The sequence below is a fragment of the Loxodonta africana genome, chromosome 22, assembly GCF_030014295.1.
Source record: "Loxodonta africana isolate mLoxAfr1 chromosome 22, mLoxAfr1.hap2, whole genome shotgun sequence".
Taxonomy (NCBI): domain Eukaryota; kingdom Metazoa; phylum Chordata; class Mammalia; order Proboscidea; family Elephantidae; genus Loxodonta; species Loxodonta africana.
The window spans coordinates 65,735,399-65,750,419 of NC_087363.1; the positions used below are offsets into that span (position 1 = coordinate 65,735,399).

Below are 15,021 nucleotides of genomic sequence, written 5' to 3' on the forward strand. Positions count from 1 at the left end.
CTTACACGTTGACTCTGCAGAGCTTCACCGGGAAGGTGCTCTAAAAGCTCAGTGATAAGGAAATAATTTCATAGGTTACAACACTCACTTAGCAAGACCGTTCTCCCTTACATAAGTTAACGCAGTGTTTCTCAATCTTTTTATCATTACCACCCTCACCGCCCCCACCAAAGGAGCAATAAAAACTTTTCCCCTAATTGTCCTCCTCCATCCCATGAGATTTTAATACCACAGATATACCATAAACCTGTTTTTGTACTGTGGTCCTTTGAAAGGCCACAAACCATTATGAGATCTAAGATTTTTTGCCTTTACTCCCCCAAGAACCAATTTTCACTCCACCGGGGGAAATATCACCCTCACTGAGAATGCATGTATTAAACTGAGCACAAAATTTTGCTTTGGTGTCTTAGTTTATAAGGAGTGGTTGCTGGCTATTTTTACTGTTTTCAAGCTAGAAGGAAAAGTAAAAGACCACCAGTGCCAGCTCCTTGTTGTAGAGTGAAAAACCAACAATGACAACATCAAGAACAAAAAAGGCCCCAAGAGACCTTACAAATTATCCAAAGAAATATAATTAGTTCATTACACAGCTGGGTCTAAAATTTGAGATTCTGGATGGAAAATCTAACACTTTCCCTCCTATAAAAATATCTCTTCTACAACCTGTGTAGAATAGGATGACCAGTCTTACGAGAACAAATATGCTTAGAGGTGAGTTCTGAACAGAAAAGTCTCCTTAGAAAAACATGTGTGAACAGAAAAGGCATGCAGGTGAAGACGGCTAGGACAGGAAGATGACCCAACTGGGATAAAGTAAGCAGGCAGAGGGAAAGAAGGAAGGAAGAAAGGAAGGGAGAAGGAAGGAAGGAAGGGAGAAGGATGGAAGGAAGAGAAAAAGCAGACTGGCAAGAAACCTTGCAGCTTAAACAAACAAAAACCAAACCCGTTGCCGTCAAGTCAATTCCAACTCACAGGGACCCAATAGGGCAGGGCAGAATTGCCCCGTAGGGTTTCCAGGTCTGTAAATCTTTATGGAAGCGGACTGTCACATTTTTCTCCCACAGCTGAGCATTTAACCACTGTGCCACCAAGGCTCCAGAAGTAGGATAAAACCACCACAGCAAGTTATTAAAAACCTGAAATAATTGAAGACTCCAGGATAGCTGAAATAACAAGAGAAAATCTAGGTAACAACAGAGTTCTTGAAGTAATGCCAGAATTGTATATTTTATTAATCATGAGGAAACCCTGGTGGCGTAATGGTTAAGTGCTATAGCTGCTAATCAAGAGGTCGACAGTCTAAATCCACCAGGCACTCCTTGGGAACTCTATGGGGTAGTTCTACTCTGTCCTATAGGGTCGCTATGAGTTGGAATCGACTTGACAGCAGTGGGTTTGGTTTGGTTTGGATTAATCATGAATAAAACTGCTAAATAATTATCTACTTCAAAACGCATTCATGAGTTTTGTTTAGGTGCTTATGAAGTAACTACATGCTTGGTCCTGGCCATAAGATAAGTTCAAGAAGTTAATAATTAAAAATAAACACACATAGATGTGACTGATACAATAAAAATTAAAACAGGAACGCACTGAGTGAGTGCTAGGAGCTAGGAATTATCCGTAGCACTTTTCATATACTGAATCATTGAATCCTTCTAACATCCCCATAAAGTACATTTTACTAATATTCCTATTTTCCCGATGAGGAAAAAAAAATTAAAAAAGGCAGAGAGGTTAAATAATTTGCCCAAACCTACACAGTTACTACATGGCAGAGGCAACATTTGAATTCAGGCAGGATGGAGCTAGAGTCTGTGTTTTTAACCACTTCGTTATCTATACTTAATAAAAGAAAAATATTAAGTCAATTAATAATAATTATTTATCAGTGTGCCTTATTAACATTAAATTGTTATAGTTCAAACAGATTTGTCATTTGGGAAGCAAAAATATATGAAGAAAGCCTACAGCTTAGGGGGAAATAACTTCGCACTGTCTTCTCCAAATTGGAAATATTTATGTTCCTGACAAGGAGCCCTGGTGGTTCAGTGGTTCGAACCCAGCAGCGTGCTCCGCTGGAGAAAGATGTGGCAGCTTCTGTAAAGATTACTGGAAACTCCATGGGGCAGTTCTACTCTGTCCTATGGGGTCACTATGAATCGGAATCCATTCGACAGCAATGGTGTTTCTTTCTTTTTTTAATATTCCTGATATTTCCAGGAGAAGGTTCAGAAACAAAGTTTGAACAAATTCCATTAAACAAATAGCACAATCATGAGTTAACTATAAATATTTAATGCAATCATTAATACACTGAAACAGTGCTGAGCACCTGCTATTTGCCAGCCATAACATTAGGCATTGGGAAGAGAAAGATGAATTCTGAGGAAGTAGAGACGGAATTTGGGTTGAGCCTTGAAGACTTATTAAGACAGCCAGGGTACAGAAAGGACTAGTCTTTCAGTCATACCAAAAAACAAAGCCAAACCCAGTGCCATCGAGTCGATTCTGACTCATAGCGACCCAGTAAGACAGAGTAGAACTGCCCCATAGAGTTTCCAAGGAGCACCTGGCGGATTCGAACTGCTGACCCTTTGGTTAGCAGCCGTAGCACTTAACCACTATGCCGCCAGGGTTTTCCTTTCAGTCATAGAATGTAGTGAATACCCCAAGACAGACAGTGAAGGGACATATCAAACAGGGGTCAGACAAACTATCCCTGCAGACCAAATCAGGCCTATTTTAGTAAGTACCGTTTTATCGAAATATGGCCCTGTCCATTCGATCGTGTGCAGTCTTTGGCTGCTTTCTGCTTTGGTGCTAAAAGGGCAGAATTCAACAGCTGTGACAGAGACTGAGACCATAGTGTCCTAAAAGCCTAAAATATTTACAGCCTGGCCCTGTACGGATGAAGCTTGCCAATCCTCGTTCGAGAGTCTTGTTATTCAGAATGGTAGGTGAACCAGCAGCAACAGCATCAGAAACACACAATCTCAGGTCCCCAAAAGATGGACAGAATCAGAACCTGCATTTAAAAAATTCTCTCGTTCTTAAGCACATAAAGCTCTAGGAGCTGGTGTGTGCAGCCAAGATGGCTGCAGCCTAAGAGATTTTTGCTCTAATCTTACATGTAAGAAACCAAAAACCAAACCCTTCGCTGCTAAGTAGATTGGGACTCATGGCAGCCCTATATGACAGAATAGAACTCCCCCACCGAGTTTCCAAGGCTGTAATCTTCATGAACAGAGACCACCACATCTTTCTCCTGCAGAACATCTAGTAGGTTTGAACTGTTGACCTTCAGACTGGCAGCCGAGCACTTAGTCACTGCGCCACCAAGGCTCCTTCCCCCATATATAGACAGCTGAAAGCGGTAAGGATTTTCCTTAAAGGAGTGATACGAGCACTGTTAGTGGTAGGATGATAAGGTAAGAACTGACGGCAGAAAGAGAGGGAGGCAGCTCCTGTCGTAATTCAGGCAAAAGAGGACTCCGACTCCAACTACGCAGGCCAGATCACCACACGGCTCTTCTTTCTTCCCAGAAGCAAACAAAACTCCAAGAGATTATGCCAACTTGAATAAAACCAAAAGAAAACAAACAAACAAACAAATCCGTTGCCGCTGAGTCAACTTCAACTCATAGCGACCCTACAAGACAGGGCAGAACTGCCCCATAGGGTTTCCAAGGAGTGGCTGGTGGATTCCAACTGTCGACCTTTTGGTTAGCAGCCCAACTCTTAACTACTGCTCCACCAGGGCTCCCCAACTTCGCTAGTGCCTCCAAATTGTTTCTAACAAACGCAGCATCAGTCATAATTTATTAGGAAATAGAAAAATACTATGTAACAAGAACATTAGTAACCATGTGTTTTGTGGCTATCAAATGTATCTTGATCTAAATAATGCCTCCAGACATCAATGCATTCAATAAGACATAAATGGATAAAAAGGAAGGTTAAAGGTTAAATAAGGATCTACTCAACAGTAATCCATTATGTAGGCTGCCAATTCATCCGTTCACAGGATATTTAAAGGTGTAATTTACTGTTATGACCTTTTTTCCCCTAAATAAATGCAAAATTCTGCTTGACAATGCTTTTCCATATTTTAAATGAATAAGTCATTTAAAGCTCACAAGAAACAAAGCAGCATTTTTAGACTATTCCTTTTCCAGCTAGGCTAACAGCTTCCCAGTAATTGTTTATCATTCTTCCTCGTTAAAAATCTAGAGAAGTTTGACAGGGTTATTTGTGGGATTTGGTTCATTTTAAAGTAATGACAGCAATCTAGCTAAAAATAGCTAGTGAAAATGGGAAATTCCCTTTCTTAGATGCCTTGGATTTAAAAAAACCCAAACCAAACCCATTGCTGTCAAGGCTTTTCAATTCATGAGTATGTATTAGGTTTAAAAACATTAATTCCACTGGCGGAGGTAATGGACAACAAAAAATTCCAAAAATCCTATATAAAGAAATGCAAAATAAATCTAAAAAAAAAAGGGGGGAGGGGAAGCACTGAACCTGGGTTGAGAAGAATCTCTGTGTTCAGATCCATGAATCAAAGCCTTAAAAAGTCTATGAATTCAGGACAACGGTAAATACATTTAAACAATAACAGCTAACACAGAGTGCTCACTAGGGGTTTGGTAACCCTGGTGGCGTAGTGGTTAAGAGTTTGGCTGCTAACCAAAAAGTTGGCAGTTCACATTGACGAGCCACCCCTTGGAAACCCTGTGGGGCAGTTCTACTCTGTTCTGTAGGGTCGCAATGAGTCCGAATCGACTAGATGACAACAATTTTGGTTTTTCTGGTTTAAAGTGTGCTAAATATAAATAGCGTTACATGGGTTATTGCACTTAATGACAACAATTTTGGTTTTTCTGGTTTACAGTGTGCTTAGTATAAATAGCGTTACATGGGTTATTGCACTTCATTCTCACAACATCCTGATATTAGCTCCATTTTATAAATGAGGAAACTAAGGCACAGAGAGGTTCAGTAACTTGTCCAAGGTCACACACCTAATATGAAGTGGGGCTGAGATTTGAACCTGGGCCTGTGCTCTTAACTGCAACAGTGTTGCCTCTCTAATAGAGAATCTGCTCTTCGGTCTGCTCTGGCCCCCATGTCAACATGCAAAATTTAAATGCAATGGACTATCACTGTTACAAATGTAAGGGACAGGGAAAATCTCTGAGACATATTCAAACTCTTAATGAAAAGTGCACATCACATCACTCTGTGCATAGTGGTCAAAATCTGACTTGCAATAGTAGAATCCAGAAATAGTGTGGTGCATTCAAATTAAGGCACCAGATTATATTTCAGCAGGATAAAATGCAAACTAAGTTCCAGTAACACTCTGAAATGTATCATTCAACTGCTTGTTGATAATAAATATGGAAGCAGACTTTTTATGATAAAACTCAAAGCCAAACCCACTGTGTCCAGTTGATTCCAACTCATGGTGATCCTATAGGACAGAGTAGAACTGCTCCATAGGGTTTGAAAGGAGTGGCTGGTGGATTTGAACTGCTGACCTTTATGGTTAGCAGCCCTAGCTCTCAACCACTGAGCCACCATTACTACGAATGCATTATCTTCTAGCTAACATGTCTGTGAAATGCTGCAGTGAACATAAAACAAAACAAATGCAGAAATCTGCCTAATATTACCAGGTTAACACTCATATTTATTACCCATGGTATATTTAAATAATTGCCTGACTTAAATGAACAGAAGTATTAAAGTTGGCACAGGAACAACATCCACATGGCATAGTCTTTGTTTCGGAAGCTTTTTTTTTTTAATTAACACTCTTGGATAAAAGAGAAATCACTTAATAAATAATGGAAGGACACACGATCGTGCAAAAGCCTTTTAAATTCCCGAAACTGTCAAACATTTTATATAAAGTTCTCTTTAACTTTGAGCTCATCATATTCCATTTTAAGTATTAATTCTACCAAAGAACACGCTCATCCCTTCAAATTTTAACAGCTTCAATATAAGATCCAAGTAAATAATTAAGAAGAAACAGGGCAGGAAAAAAAGAAAAAAACGAATGGGACAAGAAGCAGCAACAGAAATGATGGCGTGAGAGGGTCAACTTAACTCAAAACCAATTCAACGAGACACTTCAGGTTTTCCTATTTAACTTTCCCTGAAAAAAAGAAGACACACCCTGCTGGTGGTATTTTCACAAACACACATAGGGGAACCAGTTTGTGTTATTTAAAGGCATGTACTCTAATTTTGAGGTTACCTCTAAATTGATGATGACGAAGAACTACCACTGCATGACACCTTGCGATAGATAATTCGAGTACAGCTAGTAAGGACAAAAGGACCATCTGTGCTGTCGGCTCGGCTGCCGAGCTGCACAACCGAACCCAGCCAGTGTCTCCCTCACTCGAAAGGCCCCGAGGTGCCACTGCAGACGCTCTCCCTGCCGGCTCCGACGTCCTCGCCCCCGATCCGCGACTCCCTCCTGCAAACGCAGCGCGCAGCTCCGCAGCCCAGCGGCCAGCCTGGGGTCCCGGGTGCGGCGCGCGGCTGCCTGTGCATCCCGGGGAGCGGGCGGCCGGGCAGCCGGGGCCCGGCGGGGAGCTCGGCCCTTCCTTCCTTCCTTCCTTCCTTCCTTCGCAGAGGGCTCGGCCCTTCCCGGGCGCCGGGGCCGGCAGCCTGCGGCCGTCAGCGCAGCCCGGCTCCCCTCCGCTAGCCCCGGCTCGACGTGAGAGGGAAGGCGCGGGGAGCGGGGCAGAGGCCGGCCGGAGCCGGCCGGGCGCCGCGCGCACTCACCTTCTTCTTCGAACTCCAATTTCTCCAGCATGCCGACTCCAGCGGTCCCCGGAGCCGCTGCCGCCGCCGCCGCCGCCGCCGCCACAGTAGCCGCCTGAGGAAGAGGATGGGAGGAGGATCAGCATTGGGAGCCGCCCAGCCAGGCCCGGACCTACGGCGGGCAGGCGGGCGGGCGGGGCGGGGCGGGGCCGGGAGTCCGCCGGCGCGGCCCGCCGGCTCGGCCCCTTCGCACCGCGCTCCCAGGGCCCACGGGGAGGAGTCAGTCCGCGCCCCGGGAGGAGGAGCCAGTCCGCGCCCCGGGAGGAGGAGCCAGTCCGCGCCCCCGGAGGAGGAGCCAGTCCGCGCCCCGGGAGGAGGAGCCACTCCGCGCCCCCGGAGGAGGAGCCAGTCCGCGCCCCGGGAGGAGGAGCCACTCCGCGCCCCCGGAGGAGGAGTCGGTCCGCGCCCCGGGAGGAGGAGCCGGTCCGCGCCCCCGGAGGAGGAGCCGGTCCGCGCCCCGGGAGGAGGAGTCGGTCCGCGCCCCGGGAGGAGGGGCCGGTCCGCGCCCCAGGGGGAGGAGCCGGTCCGCTCCCCGGGAGGAGGGGCCAGCCGGGGGCGGGCTCGGCGCACTCATCGGTCCCCCCACCCCGGTGCCGGAGCCGCCGCAGGTACCCCCGTCCTCGCGGCCGATCGCTGGCCCTTCCCCTGCCGCCCCCAGCCCGAGTCGCGCCCCCAGGAGGAAAGAACCGTGGGCATGGAGCCCCCTGAGCGGAAGCGGAGCCAGCGTGGGCGGGGGAGTCCCGGGCTGAGTCCCGGGCTGCCCATCCTCAGGGGTCGGCGCGCGCAGGCGCATGCCCGGCTCCGTGCGCCCCCTTCCGGCCGCGGCCCTCCGCCTTCCCGCCTAGGCAGCGGCGCCATTAGTGGAGGCCCACGTTCTTCCTCTTCGCCTAGTCCTCCCACCCCGCCGCACACACGTTCACTCACCTGCCCCCGCCACCCGCGGCTAGCACTTTCTGGTAGGTTTCACCTGCACAGGTGTGGACTCGGCCCAACCCGAGGGTGGAGCAGGCGAGGGGAGCGGTCTCGGGGGGCGGTATGGGCGGGCCCACGGGGCCAAGGCCTGGGGCTGGAGGCCTCAGGACCCCGGAGAGAGATGGGTCCCCGGCTGGAGGGATAATGTCTTGCTTTTTTTTTTTAAGTTTTAGATTAAACTGCCCGTCCCTGACCCCTGTAAGAAAGACATTTTTGAGTGGGTTCCACGTATGGTAGATGCACTTTGTTGCTATCAGTATTTTTCCCAGTCGTGGAACTCTTAATTTGCTGCCTCTGCACAGCCCATTCTCTTCTCCTCTGGGTGAGCCACCGCCCAAAACTCACACAAATCTAAATCTGGCCCTGGCCACTCCTGTCATGCTGGATCTGGGTATCTGAGACTCTGCTATCGCCAACTCATGTTGGCAGGCTGCTATGCGGGCAGTCGCAGGGGACAGGCTTCCCCATTCCCTGAGGCCTCGCCTCTTTAACAGCCCATTTCTGCCCCTTCCACAGTAGGCTATAAAATGCAGGGATCCTGTTAATGAGATTAGATTTCTAGTGCTGATTAGGGCCCAGAAGGGCCCCCAACTCTTGAAAGAACTTGGTGCAATCACTTTTGCAAGCCTAACAGGAGGAGGAACTACTGAAATCTTCTCTGCTTTTGCTTTTTACTCTGTAATCTCAGTTGGGCCAATACTTAAGTGTTGATTAAGCTTTCTCTTCTAAAAAACAAACAAAGGGCACTGAAGGAAAAGAAGATGAAACTAATCTTGTGAAATGTTTTGTGATAACCTACAGCTGACATCATGTTTAACAGTGAAGGCCTGAATGCTTCCTTTTACGCTTCCCCTCTAAGTTCCAGAACAAGGCAAGGATGTCTGCTCTCATTCAACTGAGTACTGGAAGTTCTAGCCACTGCAATAAGGCAAGAAAAAGAAGTAAAAGGCATACAGATTGCAACGGAAGAAATAAAACCGTCCATATTTGCAGATGGTGTGATTGTCTACGTAGAAAACCCCAAGGTATCCACAAAACAAAAGAAAGAAATCTCCCGGACTGATAAGTGAGCTCAGTAAAGTCATAGGTTACAAGATCAACAAATACAAATCAATCACATTTCTATGTACTAACAGTGAATGTGTGGAAACTGATATTAAAAACAATACTGTTTACAACCACTGCAAAGAAAATGTAATACTCATGTATAAACTGATAAAAATATGTACTGGATATGAATGCTGAAAGTTACAAAATGCAGATGAAAGAAATAAAAGACCTAAATAAATGGGGAGGTATCCCATGTTCATGGATTAGAAGACCCAACGTAGTAAAGATGTTGATTTTCCCCAAATTGATCTTTAGATTTAATGTAATTAAAAATCCCAGCAAGGTTTTTTTTTTTTTTTTTTAGACACAGGCAAGATTATTCTAATATTTATATGGACAGGCACAGGCTGTAGAATAGCTAAAACAAGTTTTGAAAAAGGGGAATGAAGTGAGAGGAATCACTCTGCTCAATATTAAGGCATACTGTATAGCTCCACTAATCAAGATTGTATGGTATTGGTGGAGGAACAGACATAAGAATAGAGAACCCAGAAATAGTCCCACATGAATACACACAACTGATTTTTGAAAAAGGTGCAAAAACAATGGTGTTGGCACAACTGGACATCGATAGGCAAAAAAAAAAAAACAACCAACTAAACCTCACATCTTATACAAAAATTAAATTGGATCACAAGCTTAAATATGTACAGCTTTTAGAGGGAAAAAAAATAGAAAATCTTCAGTACCTATGGTTAGGCAAAGAGTTCTGTTCTTAGACTTGATGCTAAAAGCACGATCTGTGAAAGGAAAAATGGGTAATTTGGATTTCCTTGAAATTAAAAACTTGTTCTTTAGGAGATCTTACTAAGAAGAAGAAAAGACAAGTTACAGAGTGGGAGAAAATATTTGCAAACCACATAGCCGTCAGCTAATATCTGAATATAAAAAGAACTTTCAAAACAACAGTAAAAAAAAAAAAAGAATATTAGCAGTTAGAGTCCTGGGTGGTGCAAATGATTAAGCACTCAACTACTAACAAAAAGGTTGGTAGTTCAAACCCACCCAGAGGTGCTTTGGGAGAAAGGCCTGGTGAACTGCTTCCAAAAAGTCACAGCCTTGAAAACTGTGGAGCGCAGTTCTACCGTGCAACACATGCAGTTACCATGAGTCAGAATTGATGAGAATTTTTTTTTTTTATCCAGTTAGAACGTGGGCAAAAGATGTAAATACAAACATGAAAAGATGGTCAACGTCATTAGTCTTTAGGAAAATGTAAATTAAACCACATTGAGCTATCACTACATGCCCATCAGACTAGATGAGATAAAAAGTAGTGATAACACCAAATACTGGTGAGGATGTGGAGTGCTGGCAGGAATGTAAAATGCAACAGCCACTTTGGAAAAGTTTGGCAGTTTCTTATAAAACTAAACATGTAATTACCATGTGACACAATCAGTTTCACTCTTAGGCATATACCCCAGAGAAATAAAGACTATGTCTTAGTCATCTAGTGCTGCTGTAACAGAAATATCACAAGTGGATGGCTGTAACAAACAAGCTTATTTTCTCAGAGTCTTGTAGGCTAGAAGTCCAAATTCAGGGCATCAGCTCCAGGGGAAGGCTTTCTCTCTTTGTCAGCTCTGGAGGAAGGTCTTCGTCATCAACCTTCCCCTGGATTTGGAGCTTCTCCATGCAGGAACCCCAGGACCAAAGGACGTGCTCTGTTCCTGGTGCCACTTTCTTGGTGGTATGAGGTCCCTAACCTGCTTGCTTCCCTTTCCTTTTATCTCTTGCAAGGTAAAAGGTGGTGCAGGCCACACCCCAGGGAAACACCCTTTACATTGGATCAGGGATGTGACCTTAGTAAAGGTGTTACATCCCACCCTAATCATCTTTAACCACAGGCAGAGATTATGATTTATAACACACAGAAAAATCACCAAATGAAGACAACCACACGATACTGGGAATCATGGCCTAGCCAAGTTGACACATTTTGGGGGAATACGATTCAATCCATGACATTCTACTCTGGCCCCCCAAAATTCATGTCCTTGCCACATGTAAAACACATTCACCCCATCATATCATAGCAAAAGTCTTAAATCAACTATAAGTCCAAAATCCAAAAATTCCACTTCAGTGAAATCTAGAATACAAGTCATCTGCTTTCAAAGTACAATGGCAGAAGAGGCACAAGCTAGACATTTCCATTACAGATGGGAGAAATTGGAGGGCAAGAAATAACAAGCACCAAGCATGTCTGCAGAACACATTACATTAGCTACATTAGCCATCAAGGCTTTGAAAATAATCCTCCGTTCTCTGAGACAGTTTACAGAATGGCCCTGCCCTCCAGGCTCTAGATATTGACCACACTCTCCCCTCAGCTCTCGGTTTTAGCTCTGCCTTCCAGGCCCATGTAGATAGCAACTCGGCTCCCTTGGCTTTAGGCACGCCATTTGAGTGGAGACTCCTCCCTTAGAAATACCAGAGGCCATGGTTCCACCCTTTGAAACCCCAGCGGTTGGATCATGGCCTTACCTTTTGAGGCTGAGGCAGCGGCTTCCTGTGTTCCTTGGCCTCTTGGCCCTCAGGGCTTACACCCACATCTGCCCTGCTGGGGCAACTGTTCCAAAGCTCTGTAGCTACACTGATAAGTGCCTGGAGGCACCCCATTCCGTCAGGAAGCCTCCTTTGCATAGGCACTCAGCTTTCTTGCTCCGTGGGTCGGCAAGCCTAGCTCCACTGATAAAAGCCTGGAAGTATTCCACTCCACCAGGAAGCCTCCTGCGCACAGACACTCAGCTGTCTTGCTCCGTGGGTTGGCTCCAGCGCTGTCTGGCGCTGGTCTTCTTGTTTTGCTGCTGCTGCCGGTCCTCTGCTGCTGTTTCTCACCATCTATGCCTTTTCTGGTGTTACCAGTTCTCCTCACTTCCTCCTGAGTCTTCTATCCATTCATAGTTTCAAAATTGCTTCCGCATTTTAGGTATCTGTTAGAGCAGCACCCCACTCTCTCGGTACCAAATTCTGTCTTAGTCATCTATTGCTGCCGTAACAAATACCACAAGTGGATGGCTTTAACAAACAAGTTTATTCGCTCATAGTTTGGTAGGCTAGAAGTGCAAATTCAGGGCGTCAGCTCCAGGGGAAGGCTTTATTGGCTCTGGAGGAAGGTTGTCATCAGTCTTCCCCTGGACTAGGAACCTATTTGCGCAGGAACGTTGAGTCCAAAGGAAGTGCTCTGCTTCTGGCACTGCTTTCGTGGTGGTATGAGGTTCCCAACCCTCTGCTTGCTTCCCTGCCCTTTTACCTCTTGTAAGATAAAAGGTGGTGCAGGCCACACTCCGGGGAAACGCCCTTTACATTGGATCAGGGATGTGACCTGAGCAAGGGTGTTATCCCACCCTAATCTTCTTTAACCACAGGCAGAGATTATGGTTTATAACACATAGGAAAATCACAAAATGGAAGATAACCACACAGTAGTGGGAATCATGGCCTAACCAAGTTGAAACATAATTTTGGGGGACAAAATTCAATCCATGACAGACTGTATGTCAATGTTTATAGCAGCTTCATTTATAATAGCCAAAACTGGAAACAAGTCAGATATTTTTCAACAGGTGAATGGTTAAACCATGGTACATCCATACCACGGGATACTACTCAGCAATAAAAAGGAAAGAACCGTTAACACATGTAACAACTGGATGAAACTCCAGGGAATTCATGCCGAGTGAAACAAACCAACCTCAAAAGGTCATACACTGTCTGATTGCACTCATATAACATGTTGCCCGAGGTCAAGAGTGGGGGAAGAAGGAACAAAGTGACTGCGGCTATAAAAGGGCAACATGAGGGACACTCGTGTCCATGGAACTACTCTGTATCTTGCTTGTATTAATGGTAATATCCTTGTGATATTGTACTATAGTTTTTACCCCCCATGAGCCAAAGCAAGCTGATTTAATAATGGAGGAAATTGCAATTTGGAAAAAAAAAATTGATACATGATTCACATACTGTAAAATTCACCTACTTAAAGTGTACAGTTCAATGGTTTTCAGTAAATTCACAGTTGTGCAGCCTTCTAAGTTTAGAATATTCTATCATCCAAAAAGAAATCCTATGTCTATCAGCAGTCACCCCCATCACCCCCTAACTACCCTCACCCCTCCATCCCAGGCAGCCACTAGGTTACTTCCTTGTCTACATAGATTTGCCTCTTCTGGACATATATAAATTGAATCATATAACATGTGGTCTTTTTTGACAGTCTTCTCAGAAATGTTTTCAAGGTTCATCCATATTGTAGCATGTGGTTAAGAGCTTGTCTGCCAACCAAAAGGTTGACAGTATGAATCTACCAGCTACTTCTTGGAAACCCTATGGGGCAGTTCTGCTCTGTCCTATATGGTCACTATGAGTCGGAATCAACTCAATGGCAACAGGGTTTTGGTCAGTACTTCTTTCCTTTTTATTGCAGAATAACATTCTATTGTATGGATATACCACCTTTATCTATCCATTCATCAGCTGATGGACATTTGGGTGGTTTCTACTTTTGGGCTATTATAAATAATGCTGCTATGAACATTTCATGTACAAGTTCTTTGTGTGGACATGTGTTTTTATTTCTATTGGATATATACCTAGGAGTGGAATTTTTGGGTCACATGGTAACTCTATTTTAATGTTCTGAGAAAATGCTAAACTGTTTTCCAAAGTGGCGGCACCATTTTACATTCCATCAGCAATGGATGAGGGTTCCAATTTCCCATGTAATATAGTCTTGCAGTATAGGTCACCTGGGTGGCACAAACAGTTTGGACTAATCTACTAGCTGAAAGTTTGGCTGTTTGATCCCACCCAGCAGTACTGTGGAAGGAAGGTGTGGCAACCTGCTTGCAAAAATATCACAAGAAAACCTACGAAGTAGTTTTACTCCGTAACACGTGGGATCAGCATCAGTCAGAATTGATGCAATACCAATGGGATTTTTTTTTTTTTAAATAGCTTTGCAAGATGTTTCCATTGGGGAAAAGTGGATAAAGAGTATACAGGAGCTCTCTGTATGATGCTTAAAACTGCATGTGAATATACAATTATCTCAAAATAAAAAAAGCTTAATTAAAAAAAATTTAGTGGTATACAGTAGAAGTGTCAATCATCTTAATTTTTAAAATTCTACATTTTTGTTTCTTGCAGTGATTTTACTATGTTTTAAAAAGAAACTCCTAATTGGTGTTTAATTATTAGCAGCACCATCAGTTTCGCCTGTAATGCCAGCAAGTTGGCTTTGGGAGGCTGCAATGGGCAGCGGCTGGGAGTGCGTATCTTAGGAGGTTGTGCTGTACTCTGAAGTTGTCCACAAACTAGAAAGACCCATAACCATTACTGTTGAAGTTGGCAGAGAATAGAAATTGAAACAAATTAATGTGAATCTTTGTAATTTTTATGCAACTCCACTTGATAATGAGTCTACAGGAGTAGCCCAAAATCAAAATGTTTATACGTGGAGGCGGGGCCAAGATGGCAGAGCAGTCAGATGCTTCCGGTGATTCTTCTTACAATAAAAATAAATAAATAAATAAAGACCCCAAAAAACAAGTGAAATGACTATATCCATGACAAGCTAGAAGCCCTGAACATAAAAGACAAAGTTAGAAAGCGGACTGACTGGCAGGGGAAGGAGAGATGGTTCAGAAGCGGCAAGGAGTTGCCGGACCTGAATCGCTGGGAACCCTCAGGCACCATTTCCTGGAGTGACTGCGGCGGGGCTGGTGGTAGCATTCCAGACACAATTTCCTCAGGCAGAGACAGCGAGCCACACAGCCTACTCACACCTACAGAAACAGAAGAACGATGCTCTCGGAAAAAGCTAAGTACTTGTGTTTATTTTACGGTGCCCCCAGGCCCAAAGCTGGCTTTAATGGCTGTTGATTTCCCTGGGCCTAAGATAGGTTCCGCTGCGTACCCTGAGCCATTCTCCTGGCCTTGGAGAAGGAATAAATTGACAACTGGGGAAAAGATAACCTGCCAGCTCCACTAACCTGGGGAGCTCAGGACAGAAGCAGCTCCTGTCCAGGCATGAACGTCCATGGACTTTTAATACCTTTCCCCCCGCATGGACCTGTGTGGGCC

At 44.7% G+C, this 15,021-nt stretch overlaps 1 protein-coding gene across 6 annotated transcripts in view; it reads right to left on the reverse strand.

Moving 5' to 3' along the window:
- Positions 1 to 15,021, reverse strand: part of PRKAG2 (protein kinase AMP-activated non-catalytic subunit gamma 2) — a 421,068-nt gene that overhangs the window by 71,758 nt on the left and 334,289 nt on the right. For all 6 annotated transcript variants that reach the window (XM_064275064.1, XM_064275063.1, XM_064275065.1 and 3 more), the window contains one exon: positions 6,808 to 6,901. In XM_064275064.1, coding sequence (XP_064131134.1) covers positions 6,808 to 6,901 — 94 coding nt within the window. The remainder of the gene's footprint in view (positions 1 to 6,807; positions 6,902 to 15,021) is intronic.